Source organism: Asterias amurensis, chromosome 1 (genome assembly GCF_032118995.1).
Source record: "Asterias amurensis chromosome 1, ASM3211899v1".
Lineage (NCBI taxonomy): Eukaryota > Metazoa > Echinodermata > Asteroidea > Forcipulatida > Asteriidae > Asterias > Asterias amurensis.
In genome coordinates, this window is record NC_092648.1 from 16,656,106 (window position 1) to 16,677,221 (window position 21,116).

General features: G+C 37.6%; 2 protein-coding genes across 2 annotated transcripts in view; both read left to right on the top strand.

Annotated features, from left to right (window-relative positions):
- LOC139947872 (arginine-hydroxylase NDUFAF5, mitochondrial-like) overlaps window positions 1-3,208 on the top strand; it is a 113,247-nt gene extending 110,039 nt beyond the window's left edge. The window contains exon 12 of the mRNA XM_071945703.1: window positions 1,519-3,208. Within this exon, the coding sequence (XP_071801804.1) occupies window positions 1,519-1,590 (72 nt within the window). The 3' untranslated portion in view covers window positions 1,591-3,208. The remainder of the gene's footprint in view (window positions 1-1,518) is intronic.
- Window positions 3,209-13,747: 10,539 nt separating this feature from the next.
- Window positions 13,748-21,116, top strand: part of LOC139947856 (muscarinic acetylcholine receptor M2-like) — a 69,260-nt gene continuing 61,891 nt past the window's right edge. The window contains exon 1 of the mRNA XM_071945691.1: window positions 13,748-14,019. The gene's annotated coding sequence lies outside the window, so the exon portion shown is untranslated. The remainder of the gene's footprint in view (window positions 14,020-21,116) is intronic.

A 21,116-nucleotide genomic window follows, 5' to 3' on the forward strand; every position in this document is an offset into this window, starting at 1 on the left:
GGATGGGCTGTAAAGCCGTTGGTCCCGTGTGTTGTTTAACGCATGGAAAAGAACCCAGTGTATTTATCGAAGACAGAAGGGGTTCTCCCCGGTGTTCCTGTTCCAGCTCATTACACGGAGCTTTAAAGGAATAGGTATCATACTTCAAATCGTAGCTCCACATACCTTGTAGGACAAATACTTTGCGCTTTGATACAACCCTTAAGGAGTGTGACAAAGCGCTATATATGAACCATGTTATTTGAATATGGTGTTGTATACATCTTTTTAGTATGTCGTTTTACTTTTCACTACACTTTAAGAATTCTGTGCATTATGTATACATGTTTACTCATTTGATTGAGCAGTGCATCTTTTTTGATAACAGTTTGTATTGTCTCAATAATTAGAATTAAACTATAAAAAAAAATAACTGGGGCGTCTGTGCTGACCTTTCGAACAGTCTGCATGTCCCACAAACAGTGACATTGTCTTCTTGTTATTTTCTTATTTGAAAATGCCCTTGTTCAATTGGTAATATTATTATTAATTTTTTTAACCATACACCGATGTGTGTTAGCACTGTATACTCAGTACTTTCCCGAGTCCAGTGAAAAAAATATCACGGGCAGGTTACTCGGTTGGAGTCGAACTCACGACCCTTGCAATTCTAGAGCAGTGTCTTACCAACTAGACCACCGAGATTGCCCTGGTGCAATCATAGCCTGACGCGTGCTTAAATACCGCTGCGAGTACTTGCACTTGTACAATGTATTTCTCCTCCGCTTGCTTATGACATTCTCCTACAAGAGACGATGAAGGTTAAAGCCTTGAATTAGAGATCCATTCAATTCTTCAAGCCTCTAGAAAGCGAAGTGGTAATCCTTGAGTTGTATCAAGGATTGCAGCATTTTCTTTCAAGAACTCCATCAAGATGTTTGCATGTATTATCTGATAATTGTTAAGAAAACGGAACATTTTTTCTTCTTCGAGTCTGGATGTGCTCAATATTTCCTTTTCTCTGAGGGCTGTGCCTTTTCTTAGCGGTCCAGACTTATTGTTGATTCGACCTTTGTTTCCAGTCAAGTAAAACGAAGGTTGGGGGTTGATGATTTGATTGCTTGTCTGACACCCTGACCCACTTCTCTCAAAGCTGACATTTATTTAGTCCAACATTGCATGTATGGCGGAATGTACAGAGTAGACATTAGCAGAAATATATTTAGTGTGTTGATTTATGTTATAGTCAGATACGGTTAATAAAGGATAAGTTAAAAAGGATGTGACTAACCGATTTTAAACAACCGATTTTAAATAACTTCTTATTTGGTTTAATTGTTATCACTGCCGGAAATGATTGTTAAATGTTTTCCATTGTGTTAATGACTTTTGTACAAGTTTTGCTTTCAAATTGTATGTGATGTAGCTCTCTGAAAGTGTTTCAACAATGCAAACAAACCAGTAACAAGTGTTTTTTTCAAAAGCCTTATATTTATTAAAGTCAGTATATTATGGACTATCTTTTTCTTTGATTGACAGCCCAAGCCGGCTAAGAGAGGCTCAGCAACAGCTTCACTTAAAGATCTGGACAAATTGCCGACAAGAAAATGACCGTCACCCCATTGTGAGTTTGATAATAAGTTACCCATCAGTGAGGAGAGACCCAAGTCATTTTGGAAGTTGAAATACACTGGAGTGTACGGTATTGTGTTGATGGTAATGTGCACCACCCATAAGAGCCAATGGGGCAGGTGATCCAGTCAGCATTTGATAGCTGTGAATTTGCTGAACTTCATTTCATACAAATTTGTTTTCTGAACAAAATTGCAGTGACACTTCTTTTGTGTGTAAATTTTAAAGGGGCCTGACAAGGAATCCCCAAAATGTCATCAAGTTTCTTTGTGTTGGACTCTTCTAGGCAAGATGCCTATTTCCTGGAGAATAGAGCTAAACCCTACTCTTTTTACATCATCAGAGAGCCCTTGAATATTGAAGTCAGTGTTTGAAACGTAAGTAAACTCTTGCACCCATATTAAGGCTATGACGTTTATTTTTTATGAAGTTAATCTTTTTAGCGGCCTCAAAGTTTGAGAGTACGCTGTAAACAGTTTTTTTTTTTTGGTTCATCCAAACAGTGTCACTGTATGTAGAAGCCCACCTACTTCTTTCGGCTTTGCAAATTAATCCAACGGTTGATTTCTTTCATGCTGTATAATTACATTTCTTTAATAGGATTAGGCATAAGTGTGTTTTCTTAAAAATAATACCAGGACATCAAAACAAATTATCGACTCCACATCAGTTCGCGTTTTAGAAGAGGATAATTAACAATCATTGTGTATAAACCAACGAAATTGAATTTCTAGTTAAAGAGCTTAAAGACATTGATAAAGCTTAAATTTGGATGTGGACCTACTCACTTATCCTGAAATATTGATTTCAGTGCTGATACTTACAAAGGGCAGGAGTATTGTTAAGGGAGCTGTGTTATTATATTAACCATACAAGTTGATTTGTATGCTGTAGGCATATCCTTTAATCCTCACGATAGTTAATATTTATTTATCTGAATTGACGAAGAAGCAAATGTTTGAGGGGGATACTGTCTCGACCTCACCGAATCTGACCTGGTTTTGTGACCAGAATAAAACATCGTCTATGAGAAAGCGATTTATCTATTTATTTTATTTTATTTTATTTGTTCATATATCCACCAATTGTTTCTAAAACTGTTCCCGCTTTTTCTGGATCCCTTCCCTTTATCCTTTTCCATAAATGGATATGTATTTTATGTGTACTTGTTCATGCCTCTGAAGAATGTCCGGTTTGGATCGAAAGCTCAGGCCATCTACCCTATACTCATTTTATTTTATTTTGTTTTATATTTTGTTTGTGTTTTGTTGTATATCTGCCGCTGAGTGGTCTCTCGAAATCCTTCGTGTGGTTTCTCAATAGAATGAGAAGTCTCTGTGTTTTTCTGGTGCAGGGTAATAAGGATTATTTTCAACGTCTCGAATTCTAGGCAAACATTGAGTAGGCGTGTAATGCAAACTCAACCACAAACCCGCGTCGATGAATCTATTCAACCGATTACAAGTAAAGACAATTACTGCAGATCTACTTAATTGTTTAACAAATGCTAGGTAAATTCTAGCCCTGGTTACTCTTTCGTATTATACTGCAGCACAGAGGAAGAGTCCTATATAAAGCTGGGTAAATTCCTAGGTTTGTTTAAAAACAAACGACTATTAAATTTGCCTTCGGTGGCATTTTCTGAATAGTGTGCCAAATCTGTTTCATCATTTCCAACTATTTCAATGGATATGTGGTCTTAACTTTTAAATGAATGGAATATCAGGGAAAGTAATCCTGGAATGTTTTCTCACATCGCAATGTTTGCAGTTTCCTTTTCGTTTTGGTCTATTGATGTAATCAAACCATCAGACCAGAGGGACGAATTTAGAAACATCAACACGGTCACGAGATGTTACTGTTGATACCGCACCCCGGGGTGACAATTCAGCAGTTTGTATCGGCGTCCCTGCGTCTCCCTAATCCGTCCCCATTACTTATGATTTTCCTCCTGAAATGTACCAGAAGACAAGGGTTGTTGCAAATGGTTAAACAAAACCGCGTGCAATTTAGACCTGGGGTCATCGAAGGACTCGACACAGTTTGGCTTGTAAGAACAGAAGAGCCTGGAGGAACACTAAAGTAATACAGCAGAGGATTAGGCAAGCTTAATAAACCAAACGTCTCAAATGATAAGCTCTTTTCAAGATGAATCAAAAGTGACTACCTTCTTGGAAAGCACGATCACCAAATATTGGATGGAGAGAAGAAAAAAAAAGTTCTGATTTTGTCGCTGCAATTATTATACTAACAGGTCAGACAAACCGTGAGATGCTTTTAGCATCGGCATTAGACCGTGAGACCAGTTATAATGGTTCGGCATGGACCTCGTGCATTGACGTCATCACGCACCGCCATCTTTGAGGTAGAATGGTGATGAAATAATGGAAAACGCACATCTATGTATGTACGGCGTGAAGGATGGGGCCAAAGAGCAGTCTTCTTTTGACCCCTATTTAGCCGAGGGCGCTCTGCTCAAATGACGTCATATGCCTTAGGTATATAGTGCTGACGTCAAACTCTTGGCGGCCATTTTGATTTTCGGTTGATATTGCCCCATTGTGGTTGACGTATAATGCTATGAACATGGCCATATACTGCTGGTTCTCGTTGGGCAATGTGGGAGGTGTACTCGAGATGACAAGGCATTCATTTACTTTGCAAATAAAAGAGGTTTGAATGTTGGATATGTTAAATATGATTGATAAGGTTGTTTGTCTTGTCATTTGTTCACCTATACACGAAGTTGGATATTTCTTTTAGGTTTAGGCTTAACAAAACGTTTAAGTTTAAGCGTATCAATATATTTATTTCTAGAAATATGCGTTTATATGCAGTAAAAAAGCTCATGTGAAGTTCATGCACTGCGTCCATCGAACTCAAAGTAAGGCACCGTCATTGTAGGTCAATTGCCGTCACTCGCTCCCCTCTCTGAATGACAAGCAACCTGTGGCTTTCAATTCAAGGAGTCAATGAATATGAAATGGACAAGCTCAACTCAATCCCAAAGTCCTTGGGTATACCCTGTATATAAGCCTTCCAAGCCTTGATCAGTTGTTCACTGACATTGATCGGTGACATCTTTTATAAAAGCGCGGTTGCTGCTGATGTACTAGTTTTTATATCGGCTGCTTGTGGACATATCGCTTAAATCATGGAACCTTTATTGGAACTCTCGTTCATTTCGTTACATTCAGTTTAATCTCTTATTCCATTTTCGGTTTCAAAGCATACTGCCACTCACGAAATAATGTTATTGGTGAATCAGTTATTGTCGACCTGTACTTTGTATGACAAGGTCTTCGTATCAGACCAAGACTTAGTTCAAATAATGAGCGTCTGATTTGTCAGGGTTGTGTCTGATTTAAGGATTTGTGTCATACATTTAATTTTGTTTAAAGTTTCTTGAAGTTATGTGAAGTTGGACTGGACTTGTTGTTTTCATTCTCGTCCGTAGTTATAAAGTGATGGAGACACTCTGAAACCTAATCAGAGGTCGATCTTGAGAACAATCAGTCTCTTTGCACAGTGTTTGGTTGGGAGGCAGACCTATGCCAAAGGCATATAGTCTCTTGATTTTACGTCTTCACTCGTTTCAATGAAACAGAACCTGAATGTTGCACTGTACGTATAAGCACTATCGATGCATCATGGTGATACCAAAACAACGTCAAAGTTGTTGCATGTTATTATCATGGAACAAACGCCATCTTGTAATCACATGTGGAAATTTAGTCTTTATTCTCAAGTGTCCATTATATGCTCAGTTGTGTGTAGCAGACGGTTGATAAAAGACACATAGGAATCAAGAGTGGGTTACGTGCGGTAAAGTTTTGATATGAATTTCTTACGTGTATATAAATGGACGTGTCATCCAATACCATTATTCTCCTTTCCCCCCTTTTGCTTTTTTGCCGTGACAGCGGCGGCCTATTGTTAACTCTGAGTCAACAACTCCTCAGTGGAATTTGTGTAATTTTCTTAAGTGGATGATGCTCGGAGTTAGTCCAAGCATGTCAAAGCCACTCCCAGTCCCCCCTTCTGTGTCCATCCAATTCAAACCCAAATATCAGCCCCGGTTTTTTTTCCAATAATCGGACAACACTTTAGACGCATCTTGTACATTCTCGTATTTCACGGAAAAGAAAACTCAGTGATGTCAATTCAACCTTTTTGAATGCAGCTCTCCATCCATCGGTGTAAATATTGCCGGCAAGTTTTACAGAGAGGCTCTTTGCGTGCCGTTAGGGGCTCGCACGCAAATACTGTCCAATGTTAAGAAAACACTCACAGCTAGTTTGGAGAGTCTTCTTTTTTTGTATTCTCCTCAAGTAAACATTAGAGATAAGTAACTAAAGCTGGCATCGTAAGACAGGAAGTTAGGTAGAGCTCAGTGCGTGCATTGACCCTGCTTCGTCTTGCCCATCCAGCCAGGCCACAATACTCCTCAGTAGCGTGGTCTCACTTATAAATCATCCATTATGGTTTCACTGTTATTAAAGTAGATATCGTTTGGGCCGTTAATAGAAGATATCTTTGATTACCTCCATTACGAGTGTTCTTCTCTTTATTGACTATTAAAACTCAAAGTCTCAAGGCTATATGGCGAATAATACTTTCATTAAGTACTTTACGGACTAGGCAGAGATGCTCTAGTGTATCAGATAGAAATGCATCCATCAAATTGAATGATTGGTTCTAAACTCACCTCCAAATACGGGAGACGATACCTTTATTACGGCTCCCCGCCAAGCCACATCAAAAGTTATCTGATATTATTGCCCGTTCTGAATCTACAGGCAGTGCTGTAACTTCCAGAAAAGATAATTAAACTTTTAACAGGTCGGCTACCATCGGAATATACTGTTACATGAATGGCTGTATTATGAGGTCGTACGTCATGTAATGTTCCCTGCACAATGGCGTGTGCCAGACTTCTTGAGTCTTTGATTTATTTTTTTGTCTCGAACATGACTGTGGTACATAAATCGATTATTACGCAGTAATTTTCACTGCTTGCTGTCGTTGTATTGAATCTTACAGACGAGTTGACTGCACGCTCATGTGGGTATTGAGTTAGACTCCTTATTCTTGTACAAATAGATTGTATGGATATAGTTGAACTGAGAGGCCCCGTATTGCACGTTTTATACACAAACAATAGTGGGAATACAATGTAAATAAAATAAGTAAACAACATGCTTTGATTAGTTTTCGTGTTGGTAATCTTTGATACGTGCATTTGCTGTCCAACATGACACCTTTTAAAAATATCAGTAAGGGTTGCAGCTTGATTGGATTTTGACGGTTGTCTCTCTGAAGTTTGTATTTCATGTTTTTCAACTTTTTTTGTATCTAGACTTGACTATTGTTTACACTAGAGGGATTGGTTTTTTCATTTCATTTGACAGTCGTTTTTGTGAGTTGTGCCGTCATTCAATTCAGTTTTATCAAGGTTTTCCGTGTTTTTATGGTAAACTGTCATAACGCAGGAACAGTCAATGTGGTCAGATTCAATTTAACTCATTTCACATTTGTTTGCATACTGTCCAAACACAGCATTACAGAACGATTATTCAATGTAATAGCGACCAGAGTAGCGTAAGAATTAAATACATGTCTTCCCATACTTTAATATAAATTGGTTCCACATGAGATTCTGTGACTTGAGTATTTTTATTCGCGTAATCGTTGCATTACATTTGCTGATTCCTCTTCGTTCATTTCATGCATGTATTATTCTTCATCATATAAAACAGGAGTAAAAACAATGAAATTCCAATTAATCCTTTATCATTATTCCAGACGGCTAAATGGGATTTTAAAAGCAGTGGACACTATTGGTAACTACTCAAAATAATTATTAGCGTAAAACCTTTCTTGGTGACGAGTAATAGGGAGAGGTTGATGGTATAAAACATTGGGAGAAATCGCTCCCTCTGAAGTGCCATAGTTTTCGAGAAAGAAGTAATTTTCCACGAATTTGATTTCGAGACCTCAAGTTTAGAACTTGAGGTCTCGAAATCAACTATCTAATCGCACACAACTTCGTGTGACAATGGTATTTTTTCATTCTTTCATTATCATCTCGCAAGTTCGATGACCGATTGAGCTCAAATTTTCACAGGTTTGTTAGTTTATGCATTTGTTGAGATACACCAACTGTGAATGCTAGTCTTTGACAATTACCAATAGTGTCCACTGCCTTTAAAGAAGGCCCCTTTTGCTTTTGAAGCCTTCATTTTGAATAACTTCGTTCGGGGATTGTTGGTCTTTTCTTATTCGATGTCCGATTAGGAAGATTGCACTATGTATTGAGATATTACAGTTTGTTACAAAGGCGGTCACTTACTTGTAGATGTAATGCCGCGAAACTGGATTTAGAAAAGCAGGTGCATTTAAGGGCAACATGTAAACCTATAGCCACCTGTTCGCAATTAATTTTAACAAGAGCTTGGCATTTTGTTTTGTTCAACGAATCCAAATGAAATTAAATTTGCTATTATATGTTGGAATTGTTTGTCCACGGACTACATGTTTGAATGAACGAGAAAACAATATAACACAATTATAATTTGAAGATAGAATTAGCTGTTGCATTCGGTTTATCAAAACAAAATTATAGTAAATTGCCTGACGTTTCGATCACAGTAGAGTATTTGTTGAAGACTAAAAAGCTTTCGATAAAGACTCTGCTATGGTCGAAGCGTAAGCGTCAGACCTTAAACTATTTCGAGTAGATATATATTTATACACTTTTATGGTGTAATAAAGAGCGAATTGATATTATACTGGTACTTTTTAAAAAGTGCATTCAACACAATTTACTGTAGTTATTAGTCACGTGTATCTCCAGCTGTGTCTCTTTCATAATCTAGCATATAATCGTCATCATAAGATTGCTGTTACGAGGTAAAGTTGTTAGAAATTACAGTGAACGTTTTCGATAATTCACTTGATCTCGTCATCATCACACAATCGTCTTGGTTGCGCAATTTTGGGAGTCAGTGTCACGTGTGTTAGTTTGAATTTCAAGCAACGCGCCGTTACATCGCGTAAATTGTTGGGGGGGTGTCAACTCTGATAATAGTGGAATGTAGCACATCACAGTCCCCGCGTTAGACGTGCATGTATGACCTATGCACACAGTCTAGAATAATTATACCAGAGTGACGTCAATAATAACTAACAATAATCATAATAGCCTAGTAATAAGAATGTTTGATTGAATTTATGTTGCGCTCCCTCCAAGACCAGCTTCACAAAAACGCAGTAATAAAAAAAATTTAAAAAAATATAAGCATGAATTGAAAACTAAAAACACATCAAAATATAATAAAAAGTATATACAAGGTTACATACGGTGTACACCTAGATGGATTGCATATGACGTTGATGACCATATTAAATTGATGTACAGCAATGACAAAAGTGCACGCGTGTACGCGCTGCACACGGCTCTCAGCCAATGACTAACGTTTACTAGTGCACGTTTCATCAAAGATGGCGGCCAGTGCCAGGGGTCTACATACATACAGGATAACGGATTAGGAACTTATTCAGAAAAAAAGCAGATTGACACTTGTCTTTAAAAGCTTTTTCTGGAAAGGATCGAGGTTTGTATCGAATTGGCTGATGTGAAGTTCGGTTCAGTCTGTCATGTTAATCTGGGTCAGTCATGCCTGTGTTTCAACCGATATCTGGGTCATATGGAACCAGCCGGGGTCAGATTGACTCCACAATTCTAACCTTTGTTCTATCCGGTTTACAATTTCCGTTTAGATAAGATTGTGTAAATAGATTCCTAAATAGCTAATTTATTTATTTACACCGAAATCACACTGAAATCTTCCCACAATTAATCTGCCTCCCCTAGTCAAACCTTTATGTGGGATTTGTTTTATTTTGCCATTGCCTTTGGGTTCTATGAGGACCTCGCATCGTTCTGAATCAGACCCGTGAGCCATAAATGGTTAAGCCACCAGGTAAACTAACTGTTAATGCAAATGGTTGTACTCTTCTCTTTAGATTTGTTTCTTCGATAGTACTCCGTGACATTGCCCTGAGCCAAACCAGCTTTAGACAAAAGTGTCAAGAAATCTTATGCAATCAGTGCTACAGGTGAAACAGAGGGATTCTGAGCTAAGAAACGTGACAGAAGTGTGGGCGTGGCATGCTCTCTGTGAGCACACATCTCTAAGATTGACAAGCCAAAACCTTGTTGCTAGATTACACTTTGAGATAAACTCCCCCATGCAAACCGTCCAGTGGGCAAAGTTAATAGTGTTTTAATACACTCTTGTTTTTTATACCTGGACTGACTTGATAACTCCAGTGTCATCATGCTAACATCTCCCCTTCCGTTTTATCATCTGATAAAATAATTTGACGTCATGATAAATAAGTCAAACTAATTTGTGGTTTATGTGATGCTGGGTATTTATGAAGTCGATGGTGATTAGCTGGTGCCATAATGTCTTAGCTTGGAGTGTCGAACAGTGGGAATCTGAATACTGACACAATTTATTCCTCTGCGTTTTTAGTGTTCAACGAAGGTGGTTGTTTCTAATTCCTTTCTCCTTTGACTGTGAGAGTGTTGTAGGTGCATACCAACTCGTCATCAACGATCTACCAGCAGGTGGGTAAATTACGGCATTGCCAACAGTAATCTGTAGCTTGGCGCTTACAGGTATTGCCTTCTAATTAGCATTTTAATTAACTTTCTTGCCTATATACAATGCGGGTGAGATGTTTGCGAGTTGGTGTCCACAAACGTCATCATCGTATAGGCATTGCATGAAAGTGTGCAATTGTGTCTGTTTGTTTATTCATTGGTTAGATTGGATTTTTACACATTTTACTAATGTTACCTTCAAGTATAAGCTACGACATTCCAACACGGCGGTTTGTGTGGATGCATGTGTCCCTGCTTGTTTGTGTATGACTTTGTAGGTTAGTAGAATATCACGTTTGATTTGTTTCTGTCCCACTGTCCAATCGATGTTTGTTATGCCCGTCTGTGTAAACGACCCTTTGCAAATTGCCTATTATACCGTTAAAATTGAAGAAGCTATTTACTGTACATAAATGTCTAAAAAGACAATCGTCGAGCGGGATTTCGTTACTAAGTACGCCTATGTGTGGCAGCGTTTGACACCACACGTTTTGTTTTCAATATTTGACTGCAGATTGGAAAGAAGTTGAGTGTTTACACGATTCGTCAAAATGTAATTAAGATGCAGTACTAGCGCAAACATCCAATGGGAAAGTGTGTTACTTCATTCCTGCCCCAGGTTTACTAGGCTGTGTATTACAGTTCCCTCAAAATCATTTAACCAGTTATGGTTTCAGGAGAAAAGCAATGGGTTACACTGTGAATTCCAAACGACCTAGTTGTTATCTCGGTGTGTGAGAAGAATGTAAAGGATTTGAAGATTTAAAGTCTAAAGGAAGTGACGGTCTGAGGAATATTTTTGAAAAGCGAACTCTTGGAGTCATTTCGGAAAGATGTTGCAGGAAATTCTGATCCTGTATTGGCACAAATTGACTCACACAAATAAGCATTTGTTTTGGAGCGAGCGCTGACGGGGCTGTGAGAGGATACACCGGCAGCTTCTGCACAGGATACCGCTGAAAAAATGACATTCGGTGAGTTATGAACCAATTAGTGCAGCTTTTCATCTCGAAGATTTTCAAGCTTTGCCTCAAATTCCTAGAACACGTCTTACCGTTTCAATTTTAGAAGTCAGAGATCGGGTCCGAATCAGCTATAGAGGTGTTGTGCCAAAGCCGCGCGAATCAATCTGCAAGATTGTCTGATGCAGCAATTTTCTGTGTGTTTTTGTGTTTTTCTAGCCGAACTGAAGTGGTTCCCATCCCGGATCGCACCGTTGTTGTAATAATAGAAAAGGAAAATCGAGCGGGTGTCCAATTCCTTAATGGCTATTCCTGGGTGGGTCTTGTTTCATTTCCAGCACTCCTTGGGCTCGAATAATTTAAGCTAACCAGATTATTGGTGGAACGACTTGGGATGGAATCGGATAGTTTGCAGCGAGCGGCGGCATTCATATGTTTATGTCTTCGTCTGGGGTATTCTTCCTATAGTCCTTAAGCTGCTCGGAGAAGAAAACAAATTGAAAAACTATATCTCGCTTCAACCGAAACCTTTCAAACACTTGGACCAGTTTGAGCACATTTCAATGTTTTTTCTTGGTGGAGGTTTTTTCCTTGGACCTGAAACGGGATCCACTGTAACTGTTGACGTTAGCACCCGTCTTTGGTAACCCGTAGGACACGTGTGACGCAAAAAGCGCGGGAAAGAAAATATTTACCCGTATTGCGTTAGAGTGCATGGTCGCCTGCTTTGCTCCTCGGCACGGTGTGTGCTATATGACTCGTTGCGTTTATTTTTTTTGTGCTGTGATCAGTTTTTATTTGAAATTTATCGCCGTTGGTGTTTTTGTTTTGTGTTACAATAGACGCTAGCACAGGTTTCTATAATATCAACAGAATTGATTTCTTGTCCACCTTTTTTTCTTGGGGGAGGGTTCAAATGTTACGCCCCTTCAATGTGATGGTTTCATGTTTAGATGTTAAAGTATGCCTTCAAATTATCACCCAGCAGAATATTTCTCAATCTAATTGCACTGGAATTAAAGATGAGAAAGAGTGAAATGTCAGCAATTGCTCGAGGAAAAAGTCGATGAATAACTCATCATAAAATATTCTAATCCATCATTTTTTGAAACCATGGTAGCTCCAAATATAGATTTCTTAATTTATGTTGTCTATACCGAAACAATGTCGTTTATTCATGATGGCAAAAACCTTGGCAGTGTATTATGTACCGTTATGTTTCAAGCCAGATACCGCGATGTTCATTTGAAAATGGATTTATTTGGTGACTTATATGAATTTACAGCAGACAGGCTAATTACAACATGGATGACTAAGGCATAGGTAGGCATAGTACACTGATCTGTGATTTCGTTTTATCCAACAGTTCAAATGACTGTTCTAGGATGAACAAGCCAAACTGAAGAAAAAAAATACCAGGCCTTCTATAGTTTTTGTATGATAATTTGGTCGTGGTTGGCTTATAAGATTTGTGTTTTGCTTAAATTATTACTAATACAATCCATGAAGGCGTTTTGTTTAAGCTTGATAAACATCGAAAGGAATTAAGAAGCTTTTTTGTATACATTTTATGCATAAGTATTTCACTGAGCTGGAATTCATTCACTGCAAAATGCACGGTTCGTTTAGAAGCTTCTTTACCTGTTTCCCTTGGTAAAATATAAATTGTCCTTTGTTCAATTTGTTAGTTGGCAGTGACCATTATAAAAGAAAGGCCTGCTCAAATAGAAACAAACATTATTAAATTAAAGCTCTTAAATTGAACCTCTTGAATTGAAGCTCTTAGGGCAACAATTGAATTGCGTGGTCGCGTTTTCATCATTAAAATTAAAATGTAAAAAAAAACTTGTTAAAGAGAACAGTTACTGTTTGCTTTCGAGAAGTTTCCTACACCTTCAGTAGACTACTGTAAATTTGTCGTAAACGACACATGCAAATGAGTTTTGTTATTAATTAATTTATTCTTATTTTATCTTTATTTTTTGTTTTTTTTATCGTTGTTTTTTATTATTTTCATTTTATTTTTTTAGTAGGAGTTTTAAGCGTTCTGAATGCTTGATGTGTTGATGATTTGTATTTGAATAATTCCATGTTTTTCAGCAAAATATCGCGAGTTTTTGCACTGATACCAGACCATGCGGAAGTAGTTGTTAATAAATAACGAGTTCCGTGCACAACCTATTAACATATATACTTGAAACTAACAATAATGCTCCACAAAACTACATCATGGTTGTAATATCCGGGTCAATCTACTTTATAGCAATCGTCGTCATATAGCGAATAATCGTCAAGCTTGCAATGACTTGGGTGCGGCGTAGTATAGGATTGGCAGATAAAGAGCGCCACACGTGACGCAGTGCCAAGCTCTGGCAAAAGTGGTCTGTTGGGAGGAAAAATGGAACGCCATAGTACTTAGTAGTGTTTCACCTCCGCTGCATATCACACACGGACGCTGACAATAACATGAGATGGAAGTCCGTCGTACAATGGCTCGGTTCCGTGTATTTAACCACTATGCCGTTCAACGATTCGGGTAGTTCATCGATGTAGCTTGCTATCTACTGTAGTGATACCGCGATAGGTCTACCAAAAGAGACTGCGTCCTGGGACTTTGTATATTAAGAGATAAGAGTCTTTTTTGCTGTGAGTTCGCTCTGGATAGGGATAACATGTGGTCTTTTATCGGCTCGTCCCGCATATTTTTAAATGGTGGATTCATTCAGTGTTGAAAACTTCTTCAGTTGTGAGTCTCCGTTGATGTATAAGCAGGTAGGCCATGTATTGTTTACCTGTAGGCCTATATGGAAATATCTTTTGACAGATTACGTGAAAGTGTTTATGCGAGGTATTTTATAATTTGGTTGGTGGTGGCAAATTTATCTGCAGCGCACATTTTAAACTCGCGATAAAATCTTTTGAGATTATTTAATGTAACAAACGAGAAACAAAATTATTCACGCCCGTCAGGTCATACCATCCAAATTTAAAACAGCATCAAAAATAAATTTTCATTCGGCGTTATTGAATGGCCCTAATTACAAACAAGGGGAAACAGATTGGACATTTGCATAGCTATAGTGTTGCAAAAGCCTTGAGGCTGAATTTCTCAAAAAAATGCATAAATAGAAGCTCGTAACCTTTTTAACACCAGCAGTTCAATTCCCGGACCCGATAACGCAATCTAGCAAGTCGTTAAACTGAGTCGTCGTGCATCGAGGTTTATATCCGAGCGGATCGACCAGTTACAAGTGAGAAAATGAAGACGAAGCTATGCAAGTTGACCGCCGTACTTAAAAGTCCTAGAAAGGCGATATCGATCTTAGGGTATACGGTGTGGGGGCCACGAAGCACGGCTCAATTGTATCGAGATAATTACCATTTATATGTATAAATATATATGTATAAACTCCAATTGGTTCATAGCCACCAATCCTTTGCTCCTCGTTTTTATATAAATGGATATGTTTTTGATTGTACTTGTTTAGAAGGTCTGTTTTTTATCGAAAGCTAAGGCCATCTACCCTAATATATATATATATATTTGTACGTTTTTTATATGACATATAATCTAGTAGGGGAGATGGCCTTAGCTTTCGATATAAACCGGATCTTTGTTAAAGAGGCGTAAACAAGTACAAACAAAAACATACATTTATAATATAAAAAGAGGGGGAGCTAAGGGAAGGTATTCAGAAAAGGCGGACAAATTATTGTGTAGCTGGAAAGAGTAAAAATGGTTTATGTAAAATATGATATAATATATTAAATAACAAAAGTCAGTTTCTGTGACATGGACACGTTGAGGTAAAGATAGCCCATTTTTTCCTTTTTTCGTAAACGTCCACTCTGAAGTAAATGTCTGCAGGCATGTTGTAAAGTGCAACAACATGTTTGTTGATCTGCCTGCCAATCCATCAACCTGTAACAAAAAAACAAATGAAATGTTGTCCTATCTTAATTTTTCTAATTTCTTGAATGGAAAACAATCGCTGCTCCTGTGCTCTTGGCATCTTGTGTCTGCATCAGATGTAAAAATATTTGATCAACGAACTCACTTTAATGCACAAACTCTTAAGTAGAAAAAAAACTTAAGTAAAAGTATGCAAAGCAGCCAGCAGCAGAGATCCGTATAAACCATTTGTTATTTTTATACAGTAATTATTTGTTTTGTTGTTTTGTTCATTGGTACTATTTTATTTCAAGCATCATTGAAATTCATTAAAAGCGTAATTGGATTTCGCCTGTTGTAATTTTTAATCTACCATAAAATTAACCGACTATTTGTTCCGTCCCTCGTAAGGCTTAGATGAACATTATTGACTGCTATGGCAACCGGGATACCATTTCAGATAACTCGAGTCTGAGAAAAAAACAAAACAATAATGTCTTTCTACGATCTACGCTTGACTGACCAAGAGTCGTTTGAAACCAAGGCTGCGCAACACTAATTGGTGGACCCATAATATAGCAACAATAATTCAGTGTTATAAATCATTCGCTTTTCCAGTGAATTTTTTTCCAAGGATCTTTTCACACTTTCACCACAGGTTTTATTTTATTTTTTTTATTTTTTTTTTTTATAATCAAGAATAATTGGATAATTGGAGGGTTCTATAAATTCTATTTCCTGGACAGTATTTAAGACGGAATTATTTCTACTAAGGATTGGTCCTTGTACGAGCAATCAAAATGGTTAAAGATTATGAGAAACAGGTTTTCCTGTATTTGAAAGCCAATTATTACCAACATAAAACTCGCGCTTATTGGCCTTCTATCTAAAATAGTTTCATAAAAACGAGTTGATATACCATATATTAATTCTCCACCGGGTTTGTTTATGAAATTGTTTTGGTATGTGCAGAAATGCACAATAACAAATTCATCGTTTTAATGTGCATATTAGGTACTGGTAAACTACAGGTATTTATTTTATTTTACAAAACCACTACAACCATAAACCTAAATAGATAAACGGAAGATGATGGTATACATTTTGTGGGCTTTGAAGTTTTTTTTTAAATTCCATTCCTGAGTTTTTAAAGATTGCAACCTTTTGTAGTATTTTTTAATATTTTTTATAAGTAACAAAACAAATGAAAGCGGGTTCATTTATTTTGGATGACCTCGCTTTATTTAACAATAACGCTTTGTCTCTGCAAAATTTGCATTTTTTTTTTTTTTTTTACAAAACTATTATGAATTAATGCTCAGCAACCCTTTTAAATGCTTCATTGTTTGAGGACATGACTTGCATTGATTCACAACTCAATTTGAATATTTTTGTTTTTGTCATTACACTTTTTCGTCCGAATAACCTTTGAATTTAAACCGAACTCAATAATGGAGAAAAAAAATAATCACGCAACGCAGTATAGTAATAGTAATTATATATATGGATGGTACACAAAATAAGAGAAATAAAAGAGAATTTCATAATGATGCAGAATAATTATTCTTTCCCTCTGACCTCTGGTTAACGATTCATTTCCAAGATACATGGGGATCATTTAAAATACAATACCGGAGCGAAGCATTGACTTATTTGATGTTTTGAAAAACGAAGTCAACCATCACCGCGGCTGTTATTTATATCTTTTTAATTGTTAATGTTTTTTGTTTCTTGATTTTAGTTATTATCATTTTAGTTATGAAAACTTTGGTTTTCATTTGCCTTGTTTTTAGCTTTCTACCATAACGGGATTGATATATGAGTTATGCTAACAGCGCTTTTGTAATCGGTGTATATAATCAATGCGCATTTATTAAAGCTTACAAGTTCGTATAGCATTATACAAATATAGATAAAAGAAACTGTAAACATGTTTACAGCCAACCGATTGTAATTGAAAATTTGCCGATTTGCAAGCTGAATCCAGGCAGGACCCTGGGCAAGGAGAGCTGTTTACTCAAAACCTGACGTTGGATATTGTTTTATTACTGCAGCAACCAGCATGAATTATCAATATGTTTTACCTTCGACGCTCATAAGTCAATATCACTAATAAAGGATTATATTATTAATTAAGTTAACCAAGAAGCCTGGCTGAACAGTAAGTAATGGAACTGACATTTTAACATTGCACTATGTTGGATATAGAAACAGAAATGTTATGTTCAACAACCAAAGGAATACGTAAGAATGACTATAAACTATAGATTTAATAAATAGTAGACTTGCGGGTACAACCATGTGTAAAATCTCATTTGGGGGAGTGTTCCGGCTCTCGGACGTTTCGAACGTTATATCTTTGCTCGTCAGCTTTCTCCTGAAGACAAGCAGAGCATACTGTTCGAAACGTCGAGACCGCACCGGCTCTTTTAAGAGCCAACACTCCCTCAGAAGAGATTTTACACATTGTACCCGCAAGTGTGCTTCATAGTTACTCTTGTTCTTCACACCATGCAAAGCTTTAAAGACAGTGGACACTATTGGTAATTTCAAAGACTAGTCTTCACACTTGATGTATCTCAACATGTGCATAAAATAACAAACCTGTGAAAATTTGAGCTCAATCGGTCGTCGAAGTTGCGAGATAATAATGAAAGAAAAAACACCATTGTCACACGAAGGTGTGTGCTTTCTGATGCTTGATTTCGAGCCCTCAAATTCTAAATCTGAGGTCTCGAAATCGCATTCGTGGACAATTTACTTCTTTCTCGAAAACTACATTACTTCAGAGGGAGCTGTTTCTCACGATGATTATACTATCAACCTCTCCCCATTACTCGTAATCAAGAAAGGTTTTCTGATGATAATTATTTTGAGTAATTACCAATAGAATCCACTGCCTTTAAACACAATTTAGAGGAATACTTATTGTGCAATGTCCTGTTTGCGCTTGTACGGCAGTGAAAGGCATGCCGTTGACGAGCAGTTGGGAAACTGTTCCAGCTGGGTGGAGTACATAACTATTAATAATTCATGCTGGTTTTTGAAGTGCATGTAAAAGTAGGCCTTTACCAAATGGCTGAGTTGATGATATTGTATACGGTTACGTCGAAGAGCAATCACCACGCCATGGCTTTTCCAATATGAGGGTGCTTTTACTGGATTTACATATTATGCAGTTCAATGTCAATAATAATAATACATATAGCATCTATACAAAACACACTTTGTCTGTACATTCACCTGGTACATTCAAACGCGCCGGTCTAGAACAAGAAGAAAATTTCACTCGATTTGTTCATAGGCTAACGCTAATCTGAAGAGATGGGTTTTGAGAGAATGTTGGAATCATGAGATGTGTCATTGAGATGTTCAGGCAGAGAGTAAACGCTATTTTAATCATTTCAAATCGTACATCGTCTATATTGAACTTAATTTTGCTATATCAACTGAAGTATATACTTTTCACCACCCACAATGTCACCAACCATCACTGTCTGGTCTGGTATATTCGGGGTTTTTCTAAAATGTTTTTTCAATTACTACCAAATATTCCAGCAGATAGTAAACTGCAACTGCAGCTATGTCAACTACGGTAGACTTATCGACCAAGTGCAATCCAAACATCGGTAGCTCTCACCCCTTTCATCCACAACATTATAGTCGCGGTTTCGAGAGACGGGAGCCCCCCCCCCCCCCCCCCCCCCTCGTCATCAGAGAAAATGAAAGTTAATTCCCTGGGAAACACTCTAGGTACCGTAATTGAATAAAATAGGTGCGTGTCCTTTCTTTAGTTGCGATTTTTCTGTTTGCTATTGGATCGATTGATAGTTTGGGGGTTGCCTCCTCACTCAGTCTTATCATGATCAGCTGGTGACACTGCCGCATGGGCCGGTCAGGTGATTCGCGAAGACGGGGCAAGAGTGTCAGGTCTTGTGCAGGACGGTCTCCGTCTTGTGAGAGAAAAAAATAGAACAAGCGTAAAACATTACCGTGTTGTAGATGCAGTTACCACAGCACTGTGGGGGTGGGGGGGAAATACACAAGAACTGGATTATTTCATTGAAGTAAATAAAAATGACACGCTTACAGTCATGTAGTGCAGAACGGTGTAGTTATTGCAATTGACAAAATGTCACCCATACTGCATTTTGATGTAGGCTTGGAGATTGATTGTTAAAAAAATGAAAATATACTTTTAGGCGGGAAGACATGCGAAAATCATTTGTCAATTACAGTAAAGCATAAACACTGGCTTAACTCTGTGCGAAACTTCAATTAAAGGCAGTAGACACTATTGGTAATTACTCAAAATAATTATTATCAAAAAATATTACTTGATTACGAGTAATGGAGAGCTATTGATGGTATAAAACATTGCGAGAAATGGCACCCTCTGAAGTAACATAGTTTTCGAGAAAGAAGTAATTTTCCTCGAATTTGATTTTGAGACCTCATAGTTAGAACTTGAGGTCTCGAAATCAAGCATCCGAAAGCACAACTTCTTGTGTCAAGGGTGTTTTTTCTTTCATTATTATCTCGCAACTTCGACGACTAATTGAGCTCAAATTTTCACAGGTTTGTTATTTTATGCATATGTTGAGATACACCGAGTGAGAAGACTGGTCTTTGACAATTACCAATAGTGTGCACTGTCTTTAAATGTCTACTTTCAAATGATCCAGACCTTTCAATGTGTTTGAACATGATGAAGGAATGAGAGGGATATAGCTCCTCTACCAAAGGTAAATCGGTTAATGAATTGATTATAATAACATGAAGAAGTCTTCATCGTGGTTTTAAGAGTAGGAGACGGGTGAAGGAAGTCGCAAAGCCCACTGCAGTTATAGGGCACCGTCTCAGCCTGCAACAGTAAACCGCTTTGGATTAAAGTTTTTTTGGAAAACATGAAATCAAGCAGTTTTATCGCCTTAGGGTTGAGTTTGATACCGAGGATTCTGACGATTCTGCGGCGGGAAGGCTTCTCTGTCACGGTAACAGGGGACCTTAATGCGACTGAATATCCTGCCAGGCTTCATGCATTACAGACCCACACGTGAAACAGTATGCCATAAATCTCCAAAGTTCTGGAAAATGACATTTACGATTCCTTGCAGTGAAACGACCTATATACCTCACTGAATGTTTTTCTTGATAAAATTTCAGATTAAGCTTAGAATTCTGCTTAGGGTATGATGTTGGTTAGATTTGATTTAAAGCTTTTGGATAATGTGTTTTCGTTCTGGCGTGGCAGTGATTTATCTGGCTGATGAAGGCCTGGAATAGTGAACTAGGTCTATCTGACTGATTATGTGATAAACTGGTTCTAAATTCGGTCAATGTTTTTCTGCGCTGGATGACAATTCGTTTGTAAATTCTTGGAAAATAATAACGGAACAGATTTGGTACTGTATATAATGGGAACATGTCTTGTGTGGTTTTCTTTTGGAACCACACGTGAACTCAAAAATACCATAAAATAGTGAACTGGGTCTATCTGATTGATTATGATGATAGACTGGATCTAACTTCGATCGATGTTTTCCTGCGATGACGGTTCTTTTTCAAATTCTTGGAAAATAATCACGGTACTATACCGGCAACTTCTCTTGTGTGGTTCCTTTTGGAGTTCCAGTCGTGAACTCAACTAAACACAGATACAGATAAAACACCTTCGAAGTGACACAATCTTGTCTTTGTTTTCACAAGTTGGTTTGTGTAAATCTAAACTATAGTTGCGGTGGCAGCAAGCGATATTGATATACGTGAAACAAAAATGAAGCGAGTTTTAAACTCATTCAAATTACATGTACATTTTGATTTGCTTTTTAGTGACCATACAAAGTGGTTCATAATAAATTACAATCAATGCACAGTTTCTCTGGATGCGGTTTTATAATTCTTTTCTGGTGTCTCATAAAGACGACTTCACTCCGTGAAGCGTTCGATGGAATTGGGATGCAACTTTGCTACAAAG